We start from the raw sequence: 24,366 nt of genomic DNA, 5'->3' as shown, positions 1-24,366 counted from the left end.
CCTGCCCACAGGCACACCGGGAACCCAGGATCAACACTTGGCAAAACGGACGCTCCCTAAGTACCTGTTAATACCTCCAGCCCTCGCCGCAAGCTCAGGAAAGCGGTGAACGCTGCATAAAGGCCCTGGCAGGGAACGAGGCCTCCGATGTTTAGACAAAACTCATTAATCACCGACACAGTCCACAGAAGGAGCGCAAAGCCACCTCCGGAACAAGCCAAGCCACACCTAATCCGCAGGGAGCTTCCCAAAAACAGTGTTCCACCAGGACCGGCGTGAACTGGGTTTTCAAATGGGTCAAAATTGTGCGAAACAGGCGATCAAAGACCACAGCGAGATCTGTGGCGGAGAAGCGACCGCGTGCTTTGGAACTGCTCTCGGGTTGGCTCCCTATTTTTCAAAAGCAACCACTAGCTGCTCTGGAAATGATTTATTTTCGCGCCGAGTCAGGACCTGTCCCGGGTCTGGGTAAGCGTGTCTTCGGAGGCAGCAGGTGAGTCACTTTCTACAGTGACGCCGAGGCATGAAAATGACGGGCCGCATCTTTCAGATGATTAACAGCTTTGATGCTCGGCCCTGCCCCCCTGCTGCACACCAGCCAGCTCCACCTCAAACCTGGAGTGAGCGCTCGGCACAGCTCCCAGGAGGCCGAAACAGGGGGAACTAAGTTCAAGGCCGGCCTGGGCATCTTAGAGGGTAGATGGAGCTGCAGGTATAGTACACCCAGAGTGCTTCCTGGGTCCAACCCCCGAAACTGCAAAACGGAAATCAGTACTTTATGCAATCAGAATAAAGTCACTTTAAAACCACCTACACCAGCACATGGCCTCCATTCAGCCAGGTCACCTCGGGTGGGGTCACTGCAGCCATGCCTGCTGGCCTCACACAGCAGGAACTGCGTCTGCAGGGACCGGCAGGAGGCAGCCTTCCCCGGCACCCGCCCACGGTGGGCAGCAACACTTCCGAGACGGGTTCCCTGCGTATGGAGCTGACCCCGGCCCTGCACCCTTGCTCTGCCCACATCCTGGGGGGAACGGGCAGAGGCGCCCATGGGGGCTCCTGCCATGCGGGACCAGGCTGTCACCAGTGCCCTCAGCCCGCCCGGTCCATGCACCTGAGCGGCACCTACCCGTGAAGTCCTCCAGGCACTCGCAAGAGTAGCCGCCCTCGCGGCTGCGGCAGCGGCCATTGGGGCTGCAGGGGCTGGAGTAGCAGAGGTCGATCTCTGTCTCGCAGTAGTCGCCAGTGAAGCCGGGCGGGCAGCGGCAGCGCAGGCCGGTGATGGGGTGGATGGGCCGGAAGAGCACGCTGGCGGAGCTGATGAAGGGCGCCGAGGAGTCGAAGCGCAGCACGGACACGCACTTCATGTAGTTCTCGCAGGGCTCACGCAGGCAGATGTTGTCGTCGAAGGGCAGCACGCGCTGGGCGGAGATGGCGGTAAGCAGCGTGCGGTTCAGGTAGATGTGCTCCTGCAGGTCCTCGGACGGGAAGAAGCGGCCGCGCACGCCGCCCGGCAGCAACGCCGAGAAGGTCACGTTGAGGATGTTGGAGCTCACGTCCGTGTCGTTCTGGATGTTGAAGACGAAGACGTCGTCCTTGGTGGTGGACAGCACCGTGGCCACCCCTTCCACGAACAGGGACAGCAGCGGGGACAGGAACTTCTCCTGAGACATGTTCTCCAGGCGGACGGTGATGCTGTTGGTCAGCATGTCATCTGTGATGATGGTGACACGCAGGGTGCACAGGGCCGAGACGCTGTGGATGCCGTCTGTGGGACACAACGACAGCGGGTCACTTGGACGCCCAGGGGAGTCCCAGCTGCTGCTGGCCACACCCCAGGAGCAGGCTCAGATGTGGCCAGCAAAGGGGAAGCCAGCCCAGGTGCCCCTCCCCAGCCCGCCCTCCTGCCTCTGACGCACACCGTAGGAACCCAAACCGACAGCAACCACCCTGCCTTGGCCAGGGCTCCCTGCCTGGGGCCTTTGGTGCTCCTGGACCCTTGCCTGGAGGCTGCACCTGCCAGGCCTGACGAGAACCTGCCACGTTTGCCTCCCTCAGCAGGGCTGTGCGATATCTCCACACTGCCCTGCACAGCTGTCTGCCTGTGCCCTGCACCCCAGCTTCTGCAGGGCTGCGCCCCGGGCACGCAGTGACTCCCCACCTCCAGCCCTCAGGGGCCTGCCCAGGACCCCGGCCCTCCCCCTACTTGTTTCTGGGAAGTGGCGGAACAGTTAGGGGACCATTTGGAGGACTGTCATGTGAGCATGGTCCTGACAAGGCACCATAGGATGCACGGAGCCCTGCGAGCAACAGAAGCTCCGGGTCCTGAGGCCACTCCTCTCCGGGACCCAGAGCCACAGCTGTCCCCGGAGGGGCCTCGAGCCCCCAACTTGGCCACACCTGAAGAAGTGTCACTCTCCAGGGTCGGGCACTCTGGTCATCAGTCAGTTTGGGATCCATCAGGCCTGGAGTCACCCATTTGGCCGATGGGAAGGTGGAGAGGGAAGAATCCAAGCACCACATCCCAAGCACGTGACCAGCTCTGCTGTCACTTAAAGAGACCAAGCCACACACCCAGCACACCACAAAGCGGCCCTGTGGGGCTGAGCGCAGAACAGAAAGTGCTGGGTGCACAGCCTTGAGCTGGGAGGGCCCCAGTGAAGCCTCAGACTCTCAGTGAGGTCCACAGCCTCCTAGAGCTGCAGGGCACAGGGACTCTGGGCTCCCACCCCCAGAGACAGAGGACGAGGAGCAAGAACCACGGGCCGGTCACCGTGAGGAACGAGGAAGCACAAGCGTGGGGAAAACTGCAAACCGGCCAAGGGTCCTGCGGTGCCAGCCTGAGGACATCTGCCCCCAACTTCCCTGGCACACGGGCCACGCCCACCCCAGGGCTGGACCTGAGACTGCTGCACCCACAGGGTGGCAGAAGAGACAGGCGGATTCAGAAGCTCGGCCTCCCTCCTCCTGGTGGGGAGCCCACGCAGGACAGAACAAGGTGCTCTGGGCCAGAGCTCCTGCCCAGCGAGGCCCGAGGCCACCCCTGCCTGGCTCCTGTGGTGAGGACCCAGCACGCACGACACAGGGACGGGCCACGAGTGTCTGCTGCGGAACCCTGGCATCTCCACCTGTTTCCCCAACAAGTCCCTTGTGGGTGCGGCTCCTGCTGCAGCTGCGGCTGGGCGGGGGGGACAGAGGCGCCCTGGCGGCTTCCCCCCACCACACATGCAGCATTGAGATTTGTGTTAGTCGCTGTTGGGTTTTTCCCTGCAAAGCCCCTTACGATAGCGTGTAAACTGTTATAAAACACCTTTCATCCTCAGCCACTTGCTTTGGCCTCAGATGCAAAGGCCATGCTGTTCTCGGGGTGCACTGGGTGGTTCCCAGCACCAGCACTCTCACAGGCCGCTCAGATGAGCTCCTGGGACAAGGAGCTATGTTCTAGAAATGAGTCTGCTCGTGCAGGGGCCAAGCCATGGTGTGACCAGAACACAAGCGTTTAACAGTAACTACCACGGTGCCAGAACACGCAGCCCACAACCCACTGGAGACCCCACACTACTTCTCTCTGGGGTTCAGACTGGGGCTGTCCTGAACCTGAACCCCAGAGTCCAGGTGCCGATGAGTCTGCACTTAGTTGTAGTGGGCTGGGGTGTTTCCAAACCCACTTTTCAGGTCTCAGTCCTTTGGGACACCGAGACCCACCTGACATAGAGCACTGCTTGCCCTGTCAGAGCAACACAGGGCTGGACAATGGTGACCTCCCGCTGTCATGGAAACAGCTGGATGACCTGATCGCCAGGGAAAAACTAACAATTTCACACAGAGCAAACAAACGCCTGGGCCAGCCCAGCATCCAGCGTGCTCCTCCTGGTGCCCAGCACGGTTCTGTTGGCCTGATGACTGTGCCTCATCTTTATCTTCCTTTACGGGTCTGGGGTGCAATCCGGGGTCTCTGTACTGAGACCTGAGAGCAGCTCCCTCTGTCCTGCAGTGTGGCAGAAGAGGCCAGTGCAGTCTCGCCTGGGTCTAGGCGTCAGGAGACCTGGAAGTCCCCCTCCCAGCCGGCCACACCACGGCCGCTCTGCTTTCTGGTTTTGAGACAGGGTCCCATCGAGTTTGTTCGCACAAAGGCTGGACTCCAAATTCCCACCCTCCTGCCTCGGTCTCCCAGAGCGCTGTGATCACGGGCGTCCACCACCACACCCAGCCATCAATGGTTTTGTTTTTAAAACAAACTTTTTACCTCAAAACAGCTCAGATTTACAGAAAGTTTGACAGGAGGCTGGAGAGGCCCACAGACCACCACACCCAAGGTCCGATGTGCAAACAGGACCACACTTGTGTGGGGCATTGAATGCCGACCCCTACTCAGCTGCCTCAGTTTCTCCCACTGTCCTTCTCCTTCCCAGGATCCCAGGTGTCTGCAGACCTGGCTGCTGGACGGACACCGCTCAGGTCTTCCAAGGAACAGGAAGGGGGTCAGCGCTTCTCCCAAACCTCCCGCTGTGTTAGGTCCCAGAGGAGCACAAGAAGGCGGTGACCGGGTGTTGCAGGGGCCGTGTGACCTGCAGGCTGAGGACTGGTGGCAGTGGACCTAGCCAAGGAGTGGGGCAGCAGGAGAGAGTGGGGGGCAGGGCCCCAGGACAGGTGGGGTTTACAGCTGACAGGGCACCTGGCTAAGAGGGTGATGTCCCCTGGGGCTGCCGTGACAGTCACCGGCAACTGCTTACCACAGACATTTGGCCTCTCGGTTCTGGGGCCAGGAGCCCAGAGTCCCATGTCAGCCAGGCTGGTCCCCACGGAGGGCCTGTGGGGGACCCAGCTGCGTCTGGTGTCCCTGGCTGTCCTCGCCATCCCTGGTCTGCAGACGCGTCCGTCCCTCCTAGCTCTGCCTCTGTGTCAAATGGTACCCTGTGTCTGTCTGTTCTCCTTAAAAGGCCACCGGACACACAGACGGGTGCGTCCAGAGCCAGTATAGTGTCACTGCACGCTCGCCTTGACAACCTCCACAGGACACTATTTCCAGACAGCACCCCATGCTGGGGCTCAGGCGGACGGGGATTTGGGGGCCATTTGACCCAGGGCAGAGAGAACGTGGCGGGCAGAGACACAGAGGCAGGGTGTAAGGCCCTGGGAAGTTGCTGGCCTCCAGGGCTGCTGGCTGACCTTCTTAGGGCCAGCGACCACCCTAAAGCGTTTTCCCACCCCAGGGCAGGTGCAGTCCCAGGCCAGACCGAGGTCCCCATGGCGGCTGGCGGCTGGCTTCCTCTTCTGGGATGACACAGGCTGGATCAGAGCCTGCATCCCCTGGGCCTGGGTTCAGTCACTTGTGGAATAAATGCTCAGGTCAGGTGGGGTGGGCAGGCTGGTGGACAAAGGCACTGCCTCTCCTCCTCTGTCCACCCAGGAGGAGGCCGAGGAGCCAGGACCAGGTGGCCACACCCAGCCTGGCGTCCCTGCCGCGCCAGGTGCTGTGTGAGAACCAGGCTGCGCTGCAAAATTCATGTTTGCCCGGTGGCCACGCAGGCTGCCAGTGCCAAAGGGCAACGGGGCTTTGCCTGGTGCCAGGGGGTACAGAAAGCAGCACCCAGTGCCTTTCACCTGTCCTACCAGTGCAGGACAGGGGCAAAGGAGGGACTGTCCTGGGCAGCCTCTGCCTTGGGGCACTCTCACCTGGACCCTGCTCCACACCTGAAATTTCCACTGCTGAGGCTGCTGCCAGCACCAGCCCCACCCTCCCTGCCCCTCTCTGGCCAGCACACCCTTCTCGTGACCTATTTTGGGGGGGTGCCCACACTCCTGTCTGGGTCACGGGGCTCGGCACCAGGTTCCACAGGGTCGCCTGCCATTTCCCTGCCAGGGGCTTCCACAGCATCCGGCCTGAGCCTGCCAGCCTTGAGGCCCACCTCAGACGCTATAAAAACAAACACTCCACACCCAGGACGGTCACCCCTCTGCTGAGGTTAAGATAACAACCCTGGCAGGTGTCAGGGTACAGATTTGTAACCCCAGCTATTCAGGAGGCTGAGGCAGGAAGATGGCACTTTGAATCTTACTTGGGCACTTTGGTGAGAAGTTGTCTCAAAAAACAAGCAGCTGGAAAAAAAATAAACAGCTGTAGCCCAGTGGCAGAACACACACCCAGCAAGTGTGGGGCCCTGCATTCCATCCCAGCACAAAATCAAGATAACAACCCCTGCAGGGCCGCTGGAAGGTGACAGTGACTCCTGACAGACTCACACTCTGAGGACGGCTGCAGGCTGAGCCCCCGCCCTCATCTGCTCAGGAATTCGGGGACAGTTCTCTGAGTGCTAGGGTTGGAGTTCCAATGCCAAACCGCCCCCAGGCCCTGGGGGAGACCCCGCAGCCATAGTCGCTCCCCGCCTTCCTGTTTGAAGCTCATGGACAGCAGGCCAGCGTCCATCTGCTGGAAAGGATCATTGGTCTCCTGCCACCCTGGACACCACAATGGGCAGCAGGTGATGGCAAACCAGAGTCCAAGGCCACGCTAGGGCCTCGGCCCCAGGGCAGGGTCTCCACGCAGCACTGTGACCTGGACGGCAACAACCAACTTACCCCTAGACACTGCAGAGGTCTGCACCTCCCCGCCGTCCCCTAGGAAGCAACACAAATGCCTCGGACCCCTTGGGAGCCCCAGGGAACACGATGAGCCCGGGCAGCAGCTTCTGGCTGGCACTTCACTGCCACCAGGCTGGCCCAGTGCCTTCTTCAGCACCGTCCAGGGCTCCCAGTGCCAGCTGGGCCCCAAGGGTGGGCTGGCGGGTCAGCAGGGAGCTGTCCAGGGCACTCGCACCGCAGAGAAGCCGGCCCCGCAGATGAAGATGAAACCACAGTGTGGACTGGAGAGCAAGCCAGTGCCTCGCTCTGAGCCAAATGGTGCCAGGCGTTATGACAAGGTGGCCCGGCCCCCTGTCAAGGGACAGCCGTGTGTCCTCCAGCCATGGCCCGCCCATGAGTGCCGCTGCATACCATGCCTCAGTTTCCTCCTGTAGATGCAGACGAGTGGCTTCCTACAATCCTGAGGATGGCAGAGCCACATGGAGCCGTGTCACTTACCACCTATTACCTGATTTCGCTCCTGAGGGCGGGCGGCCCACGGAGACACAGCCACCCGGATGCTCCTGCCAGTGCAGCCTCGTGGGCCTATTGGGTTGTTTTATAGCCACACTTTCCAGGCGGGGAGTAATTATTAACTGGCTTAACAAGGACGGCAGCAGGCAGCTAATATCCTACTTAAGAACAAAGGTGTGAAAGCACGGGCAGGTGCCCACAGGGTCAGAGTCTGCAGCCTGGCCCAGATGCGTGCAGCGTCCAGTGCCCCCGGGACAGCACACCTGGCACTCTGGCCACTGCAAGAATGGGCGCCGGGGCTCTCAGACCAGAGCCAGGAAGGGCAACAGGAAGGGCACTGCCAGGAGGCTCCTGCAGAGGTGGGCACTGTAAACGGGGTCCACACGGCCCCAGCAGGACCTGCAAGCCGGCCTCCCCCCTGGACAAAGGGCACAGCATCCGTGCCCCGAAGGACACAGAAGGGGCCCTCTCTTGGGACCTGAAGTCTCCCCACTTAGGGAGGCAGCTCCCAGGGTCCCCAGGCCTCTCCTGAAACGTGAACACCACCACCACACCACCACCGAGAGGCCTATGAATCTGCCCACCCCTTGGGACAGCTCTAGAATCGCAGAGGGACAGCCGCCCTCTCACCTAAGATGGCCTGGAGTCCCCAGGGCCCTCAGAGGGAACCCTCACAGCGACCCCACCCCAGGTGCTGGGGAGACCCCGCTGCTGCCCTCGAGCTGAACACCTGCTCCCCTATCCCACTGGAGGGGCCGCTGCCCAGTGAGGGACCAGGACCACCCTGTGCCTTGCAGGGACCTTTCCCCCAGTTTTGCGTTGGGCTGGGAGCAGATCAAATATTGGCCCCCACAGCATCTATTAATTTGCAACTTGCACTGGGACCCTGCAGCAGTGAGAGGCAGGGATTTTTTTTCTCTAGTTAAATATTTGCTAAGAGAATTCCAGTCCTAAATTTCAAGAGACCGATTTAGCATGACATTAGAGGAGGGAGACAAAGTAGTTTCAGATTATTAACTAACTAGAGATTCTTGCAGAGGAAATGAGAAGAAAATCCCGCAGCCCCACAGGCACCCTCCAGCGCCCGAGCAGGGGTGGACCCGTGGGTCCACCGCTCTCCTCTGTCTCGGTGTCAGCTTAAACGCTTGCTGTGGCTGAGCATTTTAATTTACCTCTCTCCCCCAGCTCCAGATGGTGGAATTGGTTTCCCTGCATTCAGAGAGGAACAAAACCCCTTTCCACCTCGGCTGGTCCTGACGTTCTCCGGGGCTCCGTGTCACACTGGCCCCTTGGTTCCAATTCCCAGGCCTTTGTTAGCACCCCGCTCTCTTCCCCAGACTAATGAGCGGCCGGTGCTGGGGTTGTGCCAGGATTCTCGGCCAGCGAAGGCCCCGGGCCACTCCAGCCACGGGTGGCCCCGCCTGGCTCCTCATCAAGGGCCCTGCAGAGAAGGGAGCTCCAGCAAGAGGAGCTGAAATGATCTGGCAGCTGCCCCAGCCCTGGCCCGCACCCACGATGGCCGAGCAGCTCCAAGCCGCATCTCCCAGGCAGGCAGCGGGCGCGCTCTGCCCTGTGTCCACCCCCGGGCTGGGCACATGTGTCCCTCAGAACCTGGTCCCAGCAGCCCCGGCCCGGGGTGGACAGGAGCAGAGTGACCACCAGATGTTTCCTGTGTGCACCACTTTGTCTCCCATCCTGCTGTGACGATGACCCTGCCAACGCCTGCTGGGGGCCACTCCGGACGAGCTCTCACACTGCAGGTGCCACTCAGAGCCACGCGCAGGACGCGGTCCACACACAGTGGTCTTCCAGACACAGCAGGCCACGTCCCCGCCCCTCCCTGCAGCACTTGTCCTTGTGTTCCTGACCCTCCACCTGGCTCCACTGCACAGGCTTTAACTGAGCACCTACTGTTTACTGGTATACAGGGGGCACAGGGCGAGGGCTCCCTGGGTCTTTTCTCCCTCCACCCCCGGTGACACACACATCACATCCGCACCCTACCCGAGGCTCTAACACGGGCCCTTGTGCCCACAGTCACACCTGCACACTCACATCACACTCACACACACCCGAGGGTCCCAGAGCCCCCACATTCTTCCCCCGGAGCCAGAGCATGGCTCAAAACAGAAGGAGATTAACCTAATATCAAATATCCTGTTATTAAGTGATTAAGGGATGACTTAGAAGTAACAAATTGGATTTCCCTCTCCAAGCACCCCAAGGGTCCTGAAAAAGATGCCGAGGTTCTCACAGTAATTACGGCCCCTGGCTGCATGCAGGCCTCATTCATAATTAAAACTGGGCGGGGCCCTGTCTTCCTAAAGATTCTAATCTGCAACCTAAACTCAAAGGAACTCTAATTAAAAGTGTCGTCACTCATTAATTTAACAAATACTGGCAGCCTTCTAGGTGCCAGGAGGAGATCTCAGGATGCCAAGTGGAAACACCAGTCTCCCCTCAATCTGTCCTCAGCCCCGCAGAGGGACAGACAGGGCCAAGAAGCCGCAGGGTGCAGAGCAATGGGGGTGGGGTGGGGGGTGGGAAGGTCCGTGCAGGGGAATTTTGGGTTCTGTTTAGGTGCAGGGGAGGAACCCCAGAGTGAGGCTGCAGCTGGGGGAAGGTGTGATCAGCTGGGACAGAAATCTGCCCGGTCCCTTGAACCCTGTGACACTGGGGGCCATGGGTTCCCCAACCAGCACCAGAACCCTAGCACACATGTCAAGCCCTGGGCAGGGTCAGAGTGAGTCTCCCTGAGGAGCCCGGGGACAGGCAGCTGTGTGTACAGTGCAGGAAGTGGCCTGCGGGCCAGTGAAACACATGTGGATGTACATGCGTGTGCCCGTACAGGTGTGGGCCAGGAGTCCTGTGCGTGTATGCACACATGTGGGCAAGCGTGTGTGTGCATGTGTGTGAGCTGGGGGTGCTCCGGGGCGGGAAGGTGGCCTGAGGCACCCACACCGGGCTCAGGATGTGATGCAGGCCTGAGAGAAGCCAGCGTCCCCACATGGGCTTGAATAAAGGACACGGAAAGAGCAGACGCCCTGTCCAGCCCCACAAGTTGAACCTTGGAAAGGGCTCTCTGTCCAGCAGTGGTGACCACTCACTTTTTTTAGTATGTGGTGCTCAGAACCAGTGGGGCAAGAAAGGAAGGGACACAGTCATCAGGTTCCCAGAGCACTGCACCCCAGAGCAGGGTGGGCCACCTCCTACTGGCCAAGGACTGACCTCAAGGACCCAGCTTCCTCACCATGCTCGGTTAGCCCAGCTGGTGACCAGTCTCGGGGATGCAGGGCTGCTGCCCCTAATCCCTCAGGTACTAACAGCCCATCACCTGGGGCCAATCCTTCCTGGCCAGCTGGTGCAGAGGGCACCATGCTTTCTGACCGCAGTGCACTGACCTTTGATCTGAGCCCAGCTTTCCCACCTTCTGCTCTGGGGCAGGACGACCTGCAGTCACTGACAACCACCCAGCCCCTCCCACCCACAGGACAGCCACTGCCCAAATCCTGAGAGCACAGGGGCAGCAGACCACGGCTCACCCCTGAGGCGGGACGCGCTCAGCCCCTGCTCTGCCAAGAAAACGCCTCCCTTCCTCTTTCCGTGGCCCCGGTCTCCAAGCACTGTGAGCTGCAGGGCCCCAAGCACTGCCCAGCCTGGTTGGGGTTGGAGGTCTCAGTCTCTGCAGTGAGAGCCCTTGCCCTGCCCACCGCACTGGCCAGGGTCCCGAGTGAGCAGTTGGCCCAGAAGCAGCTTCTGCAGAGAACCACACACGTCCAGCGACGTGGCCACCGCCATGTGGTCCGGGACGCTGGCCTCCTCAGTGGAGACACCTGCAGACATGCCCTGGGCTCCACCCCAGGTCACATCTGCTGCAACAAGGCAGTGGTGGGTTTCTGGGGCCGCTTGAGCCTGCTGAGCTGGGAGGAACTGGGGTTCCTGCAGACACCGCTGATCCAATTACAGACAGGAAAAAGCCGCCCCATGTATTCCAGGGCTGTGATTTCTGTACCCAAAACCCTTTTTAACATGACCTGGGAGAGGGATGCATGGCTGCGCACTGACATCTCCCTCAGCCCCTCTGCAGGCTGGGAAAGGAGGCTTTCAGGCAACAGGGAGATCTGCAAAAGTGACCTTCTGTGCCCACAGCACCAGCCACCTTTGGACACAGGACGAATTCATGGTGTGGTAACCACCTCAAGAGCAGCCCGCAACTGCCCCAGGCACTGTGCAGGACCCCGGCGGGGCTCTCTCCCCACCTTCCTCAGCCAGGCGGCACTTGGGTGACAATGCAAACCCATGCCTGTGTGGGGCTCCAGGCCCATGCGCTACCCACAGCCTCCCCATGCCCCAGTAAGTCCCAGGGTACTGCCATCAGGACACACGCATACACAGGCACCAGCTCCGCCTCTGCCAGAGCGCCCCGAGTCAGCCCCCTACCCGAGGCAGCCCCTCCCGGGCAGTCCCCTACCCCGCACACCCTCTGCACCCAGGCCGGATCCTTCTGATGCATGGAGCTGTGCTTTGCATTGTAGGTGTCGAGCAGCATCCGGGCCTGCATCCCCTGAAGTGATGCCCAGAAGGTCCCCAGGTACATAAAACAAATACTGTAAATGTAATCCAAATAGTGTTATCTTTTTTGCCTTCTTTTACGGCTTGAGAAATTTTATATTTGTAATCATTGAGACATTATTGGAATCCCACTGAGTTAAATCCAACCTACCACCTCCAGTGCAACCCACAGCGAGAATAAAGACCCTGAGACATACTCATAGCTACGGGCAGCCAAGAGTCCTGAGTTCCGTCCAAGTGAGGATGCACGGAACAAAGGCCTGACCCCAGCCTCTCCAGAATTTATTATCCCGTGAGGAAGGGGTGGCTGGAGGACGAGGGCCGTGAGGATGGCGGGGGGTATGTGAGCTGTGTGAGCCGGGCTGCCCGGGGGAGAGCAGGCCCCTCTGCAGCATGCAGGGAGAGGGGCGTGCGGAAAGGCGGGTCTGCGTGCCCCAGCTGAGGTGGCACTGGAATGGCTTGGGAGGCTGCCGCTTCGGTTTCTGGTGTGTAATTTTTGTGACCTGGGAAGTCGTAGCCTCTTCTGTAACTCTAACCCTAGCCCAGGTGACAGTCCTGGAGCTCTGTGGCTCCGCCGTCCGCTGTGCTCAGCCATCTGTAGGGAACACAGTGTGAGGACAGGGGAAACTCAGCGGGCCTCCAGGGGTCCACAGCCCCTCAGCGGCCCTGTGTGCATCGCTTAGAGCCGCAGCACAGCCGGCTCTGTACCTATCAGAGTTCGGGATACCCAGCGCTGAAGCGGTGGTTCAGGGGGACCCCACACCCAGGCACTGCCACCTTCTCTAGGGACAAAATCACCCGTGTGTGTGAACCTCTATGCTAAAGAAATCTGGCCCAAAAGTATTTTTTCTTTTGTTTTTCTTATAAACCAACAAAAAGGGAAAATACTCAAAGTCACTCTGCTGTTTTTAACATTTGTAAGCAAGTTCTCCAAGCTTCACGCTGTGTCTCACCGGCACGGGGCAGCCCCAAGGGAAAATGCCGTGGCGGACAGGACGGCTGGATGCTGTGACCCACAGTGGCCCACAACTCCCATGTGAACCCCAGGGCGTCCCCAGGCTGTGTGCCGACCTGCATGGGGGCCTCTGAGTCACCCCTCCAGGAATGAAGGCAGCTTCCCGGTAGCAAGTTCCTTACAGTGTGCGGGCTGCCCAAGGTCTCGGGCACACAACCGCACGCCGACACCAGCTGGCGAGGGAGCGGGCAAGGGCACTCCTCAGAAACACCAGCCCGGTCAGATTCCCAGCACCGCTTCCCGCCTCGCGGCAACCTGGGCAGAAGTCACCTCCACATTCCTCCTTTCCACAAAATGCTTTTATTTTATGCTTTTGTTTTAAAAACTGGCAGTAACTGGGATGTGATGGTGCACACCTGGAATCCCAGTACTCTGGGAGGCTGAAACACAAGAATTATAAATTTGAGCCCAGTCTGGGCAATATTGTGACTTTGGGAGACCCTGTCTCAAAAGAAGAAATAAAAACAGGGCCAGGGATGTAGCTCAGTGGCACAGCACCTGCCTGGCACGTGCAAGGTACTGAGTTTGATTCCTGGTTCAAAGAAAGAAAGAAAGAAAGAAAGAAAGAAAGAAAGAAAGAAAGAAAGAAAAGCAAGCAACAAAGAAAGAGAAAGGAAAGGGAAGAAAAGAAAAGAACAAAATAAAGGGGTGCACCTCGGTGTGCAGGTCCTGAGTCCAATCCCTGAAGGAGCAAACAAACAAATCCAGGGTTTGCAGTGCTGCGACCTGAACTCTTCCCTTCCAGATTAGAAATGGGTCCAGGGTAATAGGACGGAAGCTTTAAACAGCGATGGAAAGAGGGGGCATGGGAGCCTCTCAAATTCCAGGTGAGCGCCAGCGTGTGGAGGACACTGCACCCAGGCCCTCCTGCCACCCCAGGGCACCGTCCTCCCCCCTTCCTGTGTGTGTCATCTGTCCCCACAGGAAGTGGGCAGCTCCTCCGGCTGGACTGTTTGGTGGTGCCGGTACCTGTTCAGGGACAGCCACACGGTGGGCAGGGGTGGAGTCACTCCTCGTCAGGGAGGCACCTGGGTGCCTGCAGAAGCCAACAGGACCACCCTGGGGACTCACCCTGGGTGCAGCTCTCCACAGCCCTGGACAGGTGCACAGTGCCCACCGCAGAGAGACACGCCGTGTGGACCACAGCCTGCCCGTGGACAGCAGTCCTCCGGCTTCTTTGAGAGTCAGATCCCAGTTGTCGGGGTGGGGGAGCATAAAGGGCCGCAGAGGAGAGCACCCCCAGGCCCTGAGCTCACCCCTGGATTTTAGGGAGGCCAGTTGGTCTGGAAGTGAGGGGCCTTACGGTGCAGACCCCTCCAGGGCATCAGAGGCAGGTGGGGTCTGTTTTATACTTTCCAAAGATGATGCCCAGAAACTGCAAGAAAAGACGAGATCTACTCCCCAGCTGGAGGCATCATGGCTCAGACTGTGCCAGCCACAGCGGGCTCTCGGCGGCAGAGGGCAGGACAGTAACGGGTTACAAATCACAGTCAGAGGGAGGTCTCAGCCCAGCAGCCAAGTCCTGAAGGGCACCCTGGGCAGAGGCCAGGCCGGACCGGCTGCCACGGCAACCCCGGGCAACACTACAACTCACTGTCAGCTGTGCCCATGGCAAGTGCCAGCAGGGACAGACTCCAGCATCTGCTGCCCGAGACACCGTATGACGACCGTTACAGCTCTAACTCCTCAGACCTCCGGCCATTAACCCCTGACTGTGGCCACACGGTGGTAACTACCAGTGTGCCCAGGTCTGCACGGCGACAGGGTCTCTGCTGCTGCCTGTGAACCCTCGTGGCACTGGGGCTGGAGAAAGCTCCCAAGGTCCACGGGCGTTGGGGTCAAACCCCCTAGAGGACAGTGACCCCAGATCCCAGCTACCTCGGGCACCTGCAGAACCCAATGCAAATCTCCCTGGAGCGTGACAATGACACCAGAGGCCTCAGCACCTAGAAAATAACCAGGCACACAAGGGGACAGGGCAGCCCAAGTGACAGTCAACGGACTTCGGAGACAGCAGGAACCGGACCTCGGGAGGGTTACACATCACCTCGAGAACTGCTGCACTCAGGTCCCCAAAGGTCAAAGGCGGGGTTCCTGGTTTCATTAGAGACCCAGCAGCCACAGGACAGAACACTGCAGATCAGAAAAAACTGTAGAGCCGAATCACAGGAAACCAGAATGTAAGCCTTTGCAGATGGGTTTCAGAATAGATGAGCATCGGCTGCTGAGTGAGCTGCTGGGGTTAAACGGGCCACACAGAGAGCAGCGCAGACGTGGACCCTGATTTCACCGGCCACTGCCCTCAGCCAGGACAGCTCGCCACAAAGCTGGCCCCCACCAGCCAGTCAGCCACCCACACCCACCGACTCCCCCGAGGTCCCCTTCGCGGCTCTGTGCTGATTTTATTGATATATAAGTATTATGATTAGCTCATCGATTTTTTTCCAGTTTCCCCTAAAAATCCTATGGGTTTGGTTAGTACTGTGCTGAATCTATATACCAATCTGGGGAGAATGACATCTTTGCATGACTGAATCTTCTAAGCCATGAACACGTATGTAAGCAATTATTTATTTCTCCATTTATCCAGGTCTCCTTAAATTTTCCTCAATCATATTTTACAGGTTCCTTTTTACATATCTTTCATTAGTTATGCCTGGTGACTTGATCTTTTATGGTAAAGTAAATAAAATATCTCGTTTCATTTTCCGTTCACTGCCGGGAAGCAGGAACATACCTGATTTTATGTAATTACTAAGTCTGTAAAGTTCTGCTGAACTCACTGGCCACCGGCATCACTTCTGTGCCCACTCTAGCGGGCTTTCCTTGAAGGCCCCCGTCACCTGTGAAGACCACCCGTGTTGTTTCTCGCCTGGCACTCCATCGTCATATCTGTGACTTCTTTTTCGTTGTCTGACTGTACTGACGAGGCCCGCCGTGCAGTATTAGACACCTGGGGTTCAACATGAAGTCTGGCCAGCAATAAAAGCTAAATAAGTATTAAGCGAGATAGGAATACTTCAGATGTTTGCAAAGTGCCAGGAGCGAGCTAATCATTACCCACAACGGTGTCACCGCCAGGCTCTGGGCACCACCTCCCAGCGGCAGATCCTAAGCCTCCTGGAGGCAGTGAGCAACACCCCAGGTGGGAAAACCCTCTGACCACCAAGTAAGAGAGGACGCCAGAGGAGAAGTAACGGGAAGGGAGGAGGGGAACCCACAGGATTTGGGCCAGTGGAGCAGCCGTCCTGGAGAAATCACCTGGGAAATTATAGTAACTGACGAGAGAGTTTGGTGGCCGGATGTCAAATCACCAGACTGAACAGCAGGGCTCGTGAACACCCGCAAGAGCTAGCTGGAAGATGTAACGTGGAGCCATAAAATGAGCCACACATGATCACCCATGATCTCCTCTCCAGATCCTTACCTTAAACATATCTGCAAAAACCCTTTCTTCCAAGTAAGATCACGTTTACAGGTTCTGGGAGACACAGCTTTTGGTGGGGCGCTGTTTAACCCCTTGCATCAAGTAACCCACAAACACAGTACCACGCTCATCAGAATCCTAACCCCGTTTCCTTTGTGAATCCAACGGCCCTCTGTAATGTATTCACTACACAGAATTGCCGCCACATAGGCAGGAGCCTGCGGCCCCCAGAACAGCCCAAGAGGACCCTGGCAGAGAGCCCCAATAGCTTTCAGAGTGAGCTAGAGAGCATGGCAGTGTGGGACCGGTGCAAAGAGGGGACACGTGGCCTCCATTCCCGTGGCCTCTCCTCCCGTGGCTGTGGAATGCAGTCTGTGATAAAGGTGTCATTTCTCAGTGGGGTTTGGGGCAAGAAGACTTCAAATAAAACAGATTGAGACAAGGGTGTAGAGGCAGCTTCACTGCACACCATCACCCTCAAATCAGCAAACCAAACAGGGGTACACAAAGGCTAAAAAAAAATAAAGGAAGCACGAGAGAGGGCGACACTCCTGGATTGAGGAGGCTGAACCCCAAAGGAAATGCCGCCAAGGGAAAAGAGGCAGAATGAAAGCAGGTGACCCCAGGAGACAGGACCTGCAGAGGAAGCCCCGGCCGGCGAATGAGAGGTCAGCAAATGGTAAGAACCGGCTACTCTTCATCCATCTGACCCGCAACAGTTTCAGACAAGACGGTTCCAGCAAGCTGTAGGGAGCACAGTAATAAACTTACCCGCCAGCGCTGAGAGGCCCTGAAAAAGCCTCATTTCTAGCAGAGCCTGGTAACGCGATCCAACCTTAAACCAGATACTAGAGTCATTTCCAAACAGCCTCGCACAGGTACCCCAAACCTTTGTTCCCAGGACAGTGGCTACTTTGTTACCACAGCAAACAATGGAAATAACGAACCTCCACCAATCCCTGACCACGAAGGACATTGGTCGGTAATTGTTACTGTTGCCTGCAAGCTCCCGGTCCATTCCCAGCATCCTCTGCTTCCACCTCTGACATCCCCAAAGCCAGGTGCCAACACCCCTGCCAGATGCCAGTCCCCTCTAGACCCTCCCAACCTGCAGGGCTAGAAGCCTTTGCCCACCAGGGCCAGTCCTCCCCTCTGAAAACCCACACCGATGTCTCTTCCTCTCTTCCAACGAGCCAGGGCATGGGGACCGTCCTGGCCCAGGGCTCAGAGGCCACCTCTCCCACCGCCCCTGCCTGTCTCCCCGCAGGAGATGACCTTTCATACAGAGCTGCTGACAGCCCCCTCCCCCAGGGCCCCAGATTACATTTACAGTGGTGGCGGTAACCATGGAAACTGGCAGCCCGGTGCAAGCAGCGGATGGTTGATGGGTAACCAGGGGACAATGACAAGGCCTCTGAGCTTATTCAGATGACCTGGGCGGCCTGAAAGGGAGAGGGCACACAAAGGCCACTGGCAAAATGACGTGGGCCGGGGCTCCAAAGGGGCGTAAATGACACCCATAACTTGTCACAAAAGAACAAGAGGCCTGCGCTGGCCCACACCTGCGCTTTTTGATCTTCTGGGACGTTTACAAAGATGACTCAGGGGGCCTCTGGTCAGTGTTATTTTTCTTAAAGTGTACGTATTTTACACCAATGACCAGGTCTGTGTTCCAGCCACTTGGGGGCCTGGAAGAGGTTTCAGAATAATACCCGTCCATGCGTCCCCACGTCCTGGCTTTCAGAAATGAGTGCAAATCAGACTGGCAGCCAGCACCTGGCCAGCTCACTAAGTCACAGCGTGTCACCATTAGGACCCTAAGACTCGGCAGCTCCTCCTCCAGCGGGCACTGTTTGCTCAGGTGCCAGGCATTTGACAATGGCATTAAAACACCTCCAATGGCAGAGCTGAAATGTCTTTTAAATCAAACATCACACCCTCCGATACTCAAACACACTGGATGAGAAATAACTAAGCCATCTTTCACGAACACAGAGCTCCAGCCCAAGAGAATTTCCAAGCACTTCTGTATCCCCCCCGCCCACCCAGAGCTGCTCAGGCTGGAGGAGAAGATAAGGCAAAGTCAGGGGTCCCAGGGAGGCTGCGGGGTCTTAGCAATTTGTGACCTGCCTTATTCAGAAGGAGCAGAGGAGGAAACTACTCAGAAACCCGCCCCTAAGGTACTGGGCTACTTTTCTGGAGTCGGTGATGGAGCTCACATAGATGAAGGCTTTGCAAACTCCTGTGCAATAGATGGCACCATCCAGTCCGACACATGAGAAAATCAGGGTTCCCAGAGGTTGGGTGAGGAGCCGGTGGTCATCAAACAAATGACGTCTGAACCCACGACAACATCCCCGTTATCCTCTGTCCTGGGACTTTAAATACTAAATGACTCGGGGCAAAATCAGGGACAATGAGCTTTTTAAAGAATCCGAGCCCCATAGGAGGCGACATAGACATAGGTGAGGCGAGGTTAATCTGGAAACCCAGCAGGGCAGACCCGGACACGGCAGCAGTCACTCAGGAATCCGGCCGCAGCAGGCGCTCAGTAACCAGACACTTGTGCTACTGTGCAGCCAGGAGAGAGCAGAGCCTGTGCCGGAGACTCAGCCCCTGTTCCTGCCATCTCCCCAGCCAGGTGCCACCTGGAAAGGGCCTGGCCTGCAGGCACCGCAGAGCTGGGGACCCTTCGGTCATCCTGCCCCGTGACCATGCCGGCTGCCCAACCTGCCAGGAAGAAGTGAGTGTGTGTCCCGCAGACCACAGTGGCTCCCAGGGAGAGGCCTCGGCTGCAGCTGAGCCAGGCAACTTAACCCTCAGTGACCTATGGGGACAGTACTACTGTCCCTCTCGGTTAATGAACAGAAACTGGGGCCTCAAAGAAGTAAAGCGGGGGACGGAGGCACAAGCCTGGAACCCCAGCAATCTGGGAGGCTGAGGCAGGAAGACCACAAGTTCCAGGCCACCCTGGGCTACTAAATGACTTAGCAAGATCCTGTCTCAAAAATATAAAAAGGGCTGGGGACACAGTTCAGTGCAAAGGCCCTGCGTCCGGTTCCCAGTACCGAAAAAAAGGAAAAAAAGAAAAGGTGAAGTTATGGAAGGGTACACAGAAGCAAAAATAAAAAAGACCAACCCACTTCCTGCACAAAACAGAAACAAACGCATGGCAGAGGGCACCACGGAGTGGAAAGGAAAATTCAAGATTAAAAGAGCCAAAACAAAACTGCAAAACGTTGAACCACCACAACACGTAAAGGGAAGTGTGAGCCAACAGAAGGTAAGTAATCCGGCTGGAAAAGGAGACTGGCGTGATTCGCAGAGGCGCAGGACAGCCTTGACGCCCCCGGACCCTGCTGTGCCTACAGAGGGACACGCGTGACCAGCGGGGAGGGCAGCAGGGAGGGCAGGCGCTTCCGCAGCCCTCACGGCAGGAGGGCAAAGCTGTTCACCAGGGTTATCAGGACACAAAAGGTGCACAGCTCCTGCTGGCCGGGGGCAGAGGGCCAGGCCCGCGCCAGCAAGGAGCACACAGACAGGGGCCGGGCGGCTGCTCTAGGGGGTGGGCAGCTCCAGGACACGTCTCGGACCTGGCCGAGGAGAGGGGACGGAATGCTGTGCACAGAGGCAGAGAGGCAGCCTCGCACGGGCGGCTTTCTGCTCTCTGTACCTCGCTTGTTCAAATTTTTATACTTTTTACTTAAAAAATAAAGTAAATTACAGCACCCACCTTGCCCTCCCTCAGAAACGCATCTCTGGCAGCTGCTGGGCGGGGAAGGCGCTGCCTGGCACAAGAGCAGCACCTGTGTGCGTGGCACCCACGTGGCAGCCTGGCACCTGGAAAGCCACCGCTCCGACAGCCCGGCCAGCAGGGGCGAGCGCCTCCCTCCTGCTCACGCCCTTTGCTGCCCCGTTTTCCAGACCTGGACTCAACCTCTCCACCACCCTCAGCCCATGGCATGCTGACGTCCACCTGGTGTCCAGCAGACCAGGCGCCCGGGTCTCGTGTCTGGAGTTCACACCCCTTTGGGGGGATGCTTCTAGAACATCCCACACTGAAGTTCTGCAACAGTTTTGGGGGTCACAGCTGCTCAGAGAAGCTCAGCCGCTGACACACTGCATTCAGGGGCTGCAGGGCTCCCCTGCAGCATCCAGATGTGGACAGAGGTCAAGACCTCCCGGGAAGGGCCCCGGACAATCTGGCTTCTTCTCTATGGTCTGCCTGTGGCACTGACCCTACAGGCCACCGGAAATCCTTTTCCCCAGACATAAAGCCCAGTACCAACACAGTCAGTGGATCAGCCTCCCAGGGCCCACAGAGTTGCAGGGGCCACAGAGGGGAGGTCACTGCTGGACCTCCACCCACTCAGTGCCTGTAGTCTGGGGGGTTCAGGGGACCCACAAAGCCAGGGGACCAGGGAAGCCACAGCCACCAGCTCCCCTTCAGCAGGCCAACATATCCTCCTGGCAGCTGGACAGACGCCCCCCACAGACCCCCACCTATCCCCAACCCCACAGGGTCTGACACCGGGAGACACCCCCCAGCACGGTGGGGTGACCGCCAGCCAGACCCTAGCCCAGCTCCAGATTCTCACACGGGACTGCCCAGCTCTGCTTTATAGCCCTTTTTAGTCTGGCGGGAAGGGTCTGTCGGAGAAGCAGAGGGGACAAGGGGAGGGTGGCCAGGCCACTTTGGTGCTGTCCCTGGCTCAGTCACCGCCCTCCCCCAGAGGCCGAGGTGTGGCATTTCTCACATGCCTGCCCCTCCCCACCACGGGCCCTTACTTGTCAGATTCCATCTGCACTGCAGGCCTCTTCAGAGTGACCTCCAGCTTCCACTGTCCTCTCTGCCATCACCTTGGGTGTCCCACTCAGCCCAGTGGCTGGCCCTGTCCACCCCTGTGACCCTTCTGCTTCCCAGGGCTGAAGATGCTCAGTGGGGGGGAAGAGAATCACCAGGTTTCTTAGAAGACTCCTGGGGTGCGTGTGTGCATGTGTGCGTGTGTGTGCGTGTGCGTGTGCGTGTGTGTGTCTGTGTCTGTGTGCGTGTGTGTGTCTGTGTGTGTGTGTGTCTGTGTCTGTGTCTGTGTGCGTGTGTGTGTGTCTGTGTGCGTGTGCGTGTGTGTGTGCGTGTGCGTGTGTGTGTAAGCAGCACCATCCCCCACAGGCGAGGACGTGAGACCACACTGTATCTATTCTGGAACACACTGGACCAGGGAGGCCAGGCCAGACGGACAGCCAGCGCTGCCCCAGCCGCCTTCGTGAACCCCGCCAGCTGCACGGATGCGACCTGCTCCTGCACTCCGCTGAAGCCACCTCTGGTGTACTGCTGTCCTCCACCTCCAGGCCCTGGCAGGACAACACCATGCTCAGCCAGGCTCGGCACCATTTAAAGGCGTCACTGTGGCAGCACCTCGCTCCAGCCCGGCTGCAGCAGCCCTGGCCTGCTCTGGGCAGAGGCCAAGGTCCTGGGAGGACACGGACGCCCCAGCTGTCCCCATGGCAGAGTCCTACAGGGGCCAGAGCTGGCCAGGGCCGTGGATGTCCCCTGGAGATGACAGGTGCAGAATGGCAGCAGACGTCCCCACGACCTGAGAGCCCACAAGCACCTTTGAGGTGTCTCCTGTCACTCCCTTCAGCCGAAGAGGACAGGGGGTAGGGAAGGGGTCACAAGCACCCTGAAACACACAGCAGGTAGGTGTGGGCAGAGCCAGGTCCCCCTGCCTGGGCCCCGCAGGCCACACTCTGGCCATGCTGCCCACCCTGCACTGTCTTCTTGGGCCCAGTCCAGTGCCGATCCCCTGGGATGCCCATCCCAGGACTCTCAGAGACCCCGGAAGACCCTGAGGTCAGGCGCCATAGGGAGGGGGCCTGGTGTGCAGAGTGACAGCCCAAGTCCAGGATGACTACCGCAGTGAGGGGGCCCCTGGGAAAAACTGAGGACACGCTAGCCTGTCAGGAGGGCGAGTGCTGTGCCAGGGCAAGAGGGGGAGATGCCAGGGAGACCCTCAGGTGTCCTGACAGCCTGATGGCAGGCCCTCGGCATGGACCAAGCTGAGCTAGTCTCGGGGACTTGGGAGGGCAGCTGGGGTCTGGGTACCTTCAAGGTGCCACTTGTAAGGCTGGGCTGGGGCCAGTGACCAGGCACACAAAGATGGCAACCCAGCCATGAGGAGTGAAGACCAGAGCAGTGTGCCCACCCCACCTGCACCCACCCCGATGCCCCTGGAGGCGCACAGGTGAACGGCTGGGACTCCACATCCTCCTGGCCTAACTAACACCTTACACCCTGCACAGGGGGAGCCCGAGGAGGAGGGTGGGAACAATGCAGGAGGGACAGGTGCCCTCCCAGGGTGGGACAGCAGGTGGTGAAGCACAGGGGACACGGGCTTGGCCATCTCTGACCCCTCAGTGTCTGGCAGGCAAGGACAGTCCACGTGGGGCGCTCGGAGTCTGTTTCTGGCCCCAGAAGTGCCACTGTAAAAGAAAGCTAAATCCTGCAGGTACGAAATAAAGATTTTTTTTTTAAGCAAACAAAATGTTCAGAGCTGGGTGGGTTGCAGGGCGCCTGGAGCACCCCTCTGCCGTGCTTCTGGGGTAATTAAAGCAAGCCAGACACAAACAGTGCTTCAGAGACCCATTGTCCCTGGACAAAGGGCTGGCTCTTCAATGCGAGGGCCCCAGAGGTGCCTCTGAGGGGCTCAGGAGCCCCGTCACCATGGCAACACTGGCTCCAGCCTTGGAGAAGGGCCAGGCGATGCCAACACCAGACAGGCTGCATGGCCTCCCCGGAGCACCGAGAAGCACCGTGGTCTCTCGGTCACACGTGGCCCCAGAGGTCAGGTTGGAGGAAGATTTCACTGCCACTTAAGACAGATGAGAGCTGGTAGGGTCAGAATGGTCTCCCCGGAGCAGGCAGGGGACCACAGGTGTGATGGGACCTCTGGAGTGATGGCCTGAGGACAGGCAGGGCCTGAGTGCATTCAGGGACCTCATGGGTGCGTGGGCACCCACCGAGGAGCTGGAGAGAGACTAGGAATGCGAACAGAGCCTGCCCCTGCTCAGCCAGGGCGCTAAGTGGGAGGGTCCCCCTGCCAGGCCACTTCACTAGGAAGACAGCCACCTCCTCCTTCTCTGCCGGTGTCAGCTTTCAGTTCTGCCTTGGCCCTGGCAAGCGGCCACCCCCAGGAAACACAGCAAGGCCCCTGAGGTCCTGAAATCCTCAGCCTCAGCCCAACTCACCGCTCCCTGCTTCCAGAGCTCAGGCTGGGACAGGGACTTGGGGCAGCCCTGCAGAGGGCACACAGCATGCTGTCACCCCAACAGGCCAGAGCCCCTGCAGCCAGCCCCCCAGCCTCACAACACCATGGCTGCCCCTCCAGGCCACTACCCTGGCCAGTGCACCTGCAGACCGGGTCACCTGGGACTCTGCACTGCACAGGAGCTGGCCACCCACCAGGAAGCCACGCAGGGACTAGCAGGGCCTGGCAGCCGCCCTCACTCCTCTAAATATGAGACTGCTGCTGTGGCTGACCTCCGCCCTGCTCTGGCCAGAGGTCCCTGACCCCAGTGTGCACTCCCACACCACACTGTGAACGTCCACAAACACGGGCTGCACTGGGCCCCGGCTTTGTGATTTGTGCCTCCAATAACTAGTTTCCCCTGGGGACCCACTCCTTCCTCACACACCTCATTCTCCCATCCACACGCAGGCCCTCGAATTGCCACCAACCAGAACCTGCCCAGAGGCTGGGCTAGGAGTGGACACCAGGTTGCCCAGAGGGGTCTGCATGCCTAGCCCAGACTCGAGGGCCTGAATAATGGCAGGTGCAAGCCAGGGCTCTGCGTGGTGCTGACCTCAGCCCCGCCATTACAGCCTGTGTGGCCAGAAGCCCTGGGCCCAACACACATGCTGGACTCTGAGCATCCAGCCAGGTAAGGCCTGAGATCCACCCTGCACAGGGCTCAGCCCAATGTAGTCCCTGGGGGACCCAGCAGGACAGGCCCACCTGGGCACACAGAGCCATCCCACCAGCTGTCTGGACTGTAGAGCCCGTCACCAGCCCATCCGGGCGAGTGCCCCTGAGCCCCTGAGCCCCTGCCTGACCCTGGAGGGGAGCTGCAGGCTCCAGAGCCTCCCCGCTCACAGAGGTCCCCGAGCCACCTGGTCCCAGGCAGGACAGCTCCCTGGTGCTTCACTAAGATGAAAGGAAAGTGGCTCGCCCTGCATACAAACTCTTTCCAGGCTTAGACA

At 58.8% G+C, this 24,366-nt stretch overlaps 1 protein-coding gene across 2 annotated transcripts in view; it reads right to left on the bottom strand.

The window, feature by feature from the left end:
* The window catches only part of Celsr1 (cadherin EGF LAG seven-pass G-type receptor 1), a 97,040-nt gene that overhangs the window by 55,649 nt on the left and 17,025 nt on the right, over window positions 1-24,366 (bottom strand). For both annotated transcript variants that reach the window (XM_013158622.2, XM_013158627.2), the window contains exon 2: window positions 1,130-1,768. In XM_013158622.2, coding sequence (XP_013014076.2) covers window positions 1,130-1,768 — 639 coding nt within the window. The remainder of the gene's footprint in view (window positions 1-1,129; window positions 1,769-24,366) is intronic.

Source organism: Cavia porcellus, unplaced genomic scaffold, assembly GCF_034190915.1.
Source record: "Cavia porcellus strain 051 isolate PalLab524CR breed Dunkin Hartley unplaced genomic scaffold, mCavPor4.1 scaffold_40, whole genome shotgun sequence".
Taxonomy (NCBI): domain Eukaryota; kingdom Metazoa; phylum Chordata; class Mammalia; order Rodentia; family Caviidae; genus Cavia; species Cavia porcellus.
The sequence above is the reverse complement of the archived record's forward strand: the minus strand, read 5'-3'. Positions and strand labels throughout refer to the sequence as shown.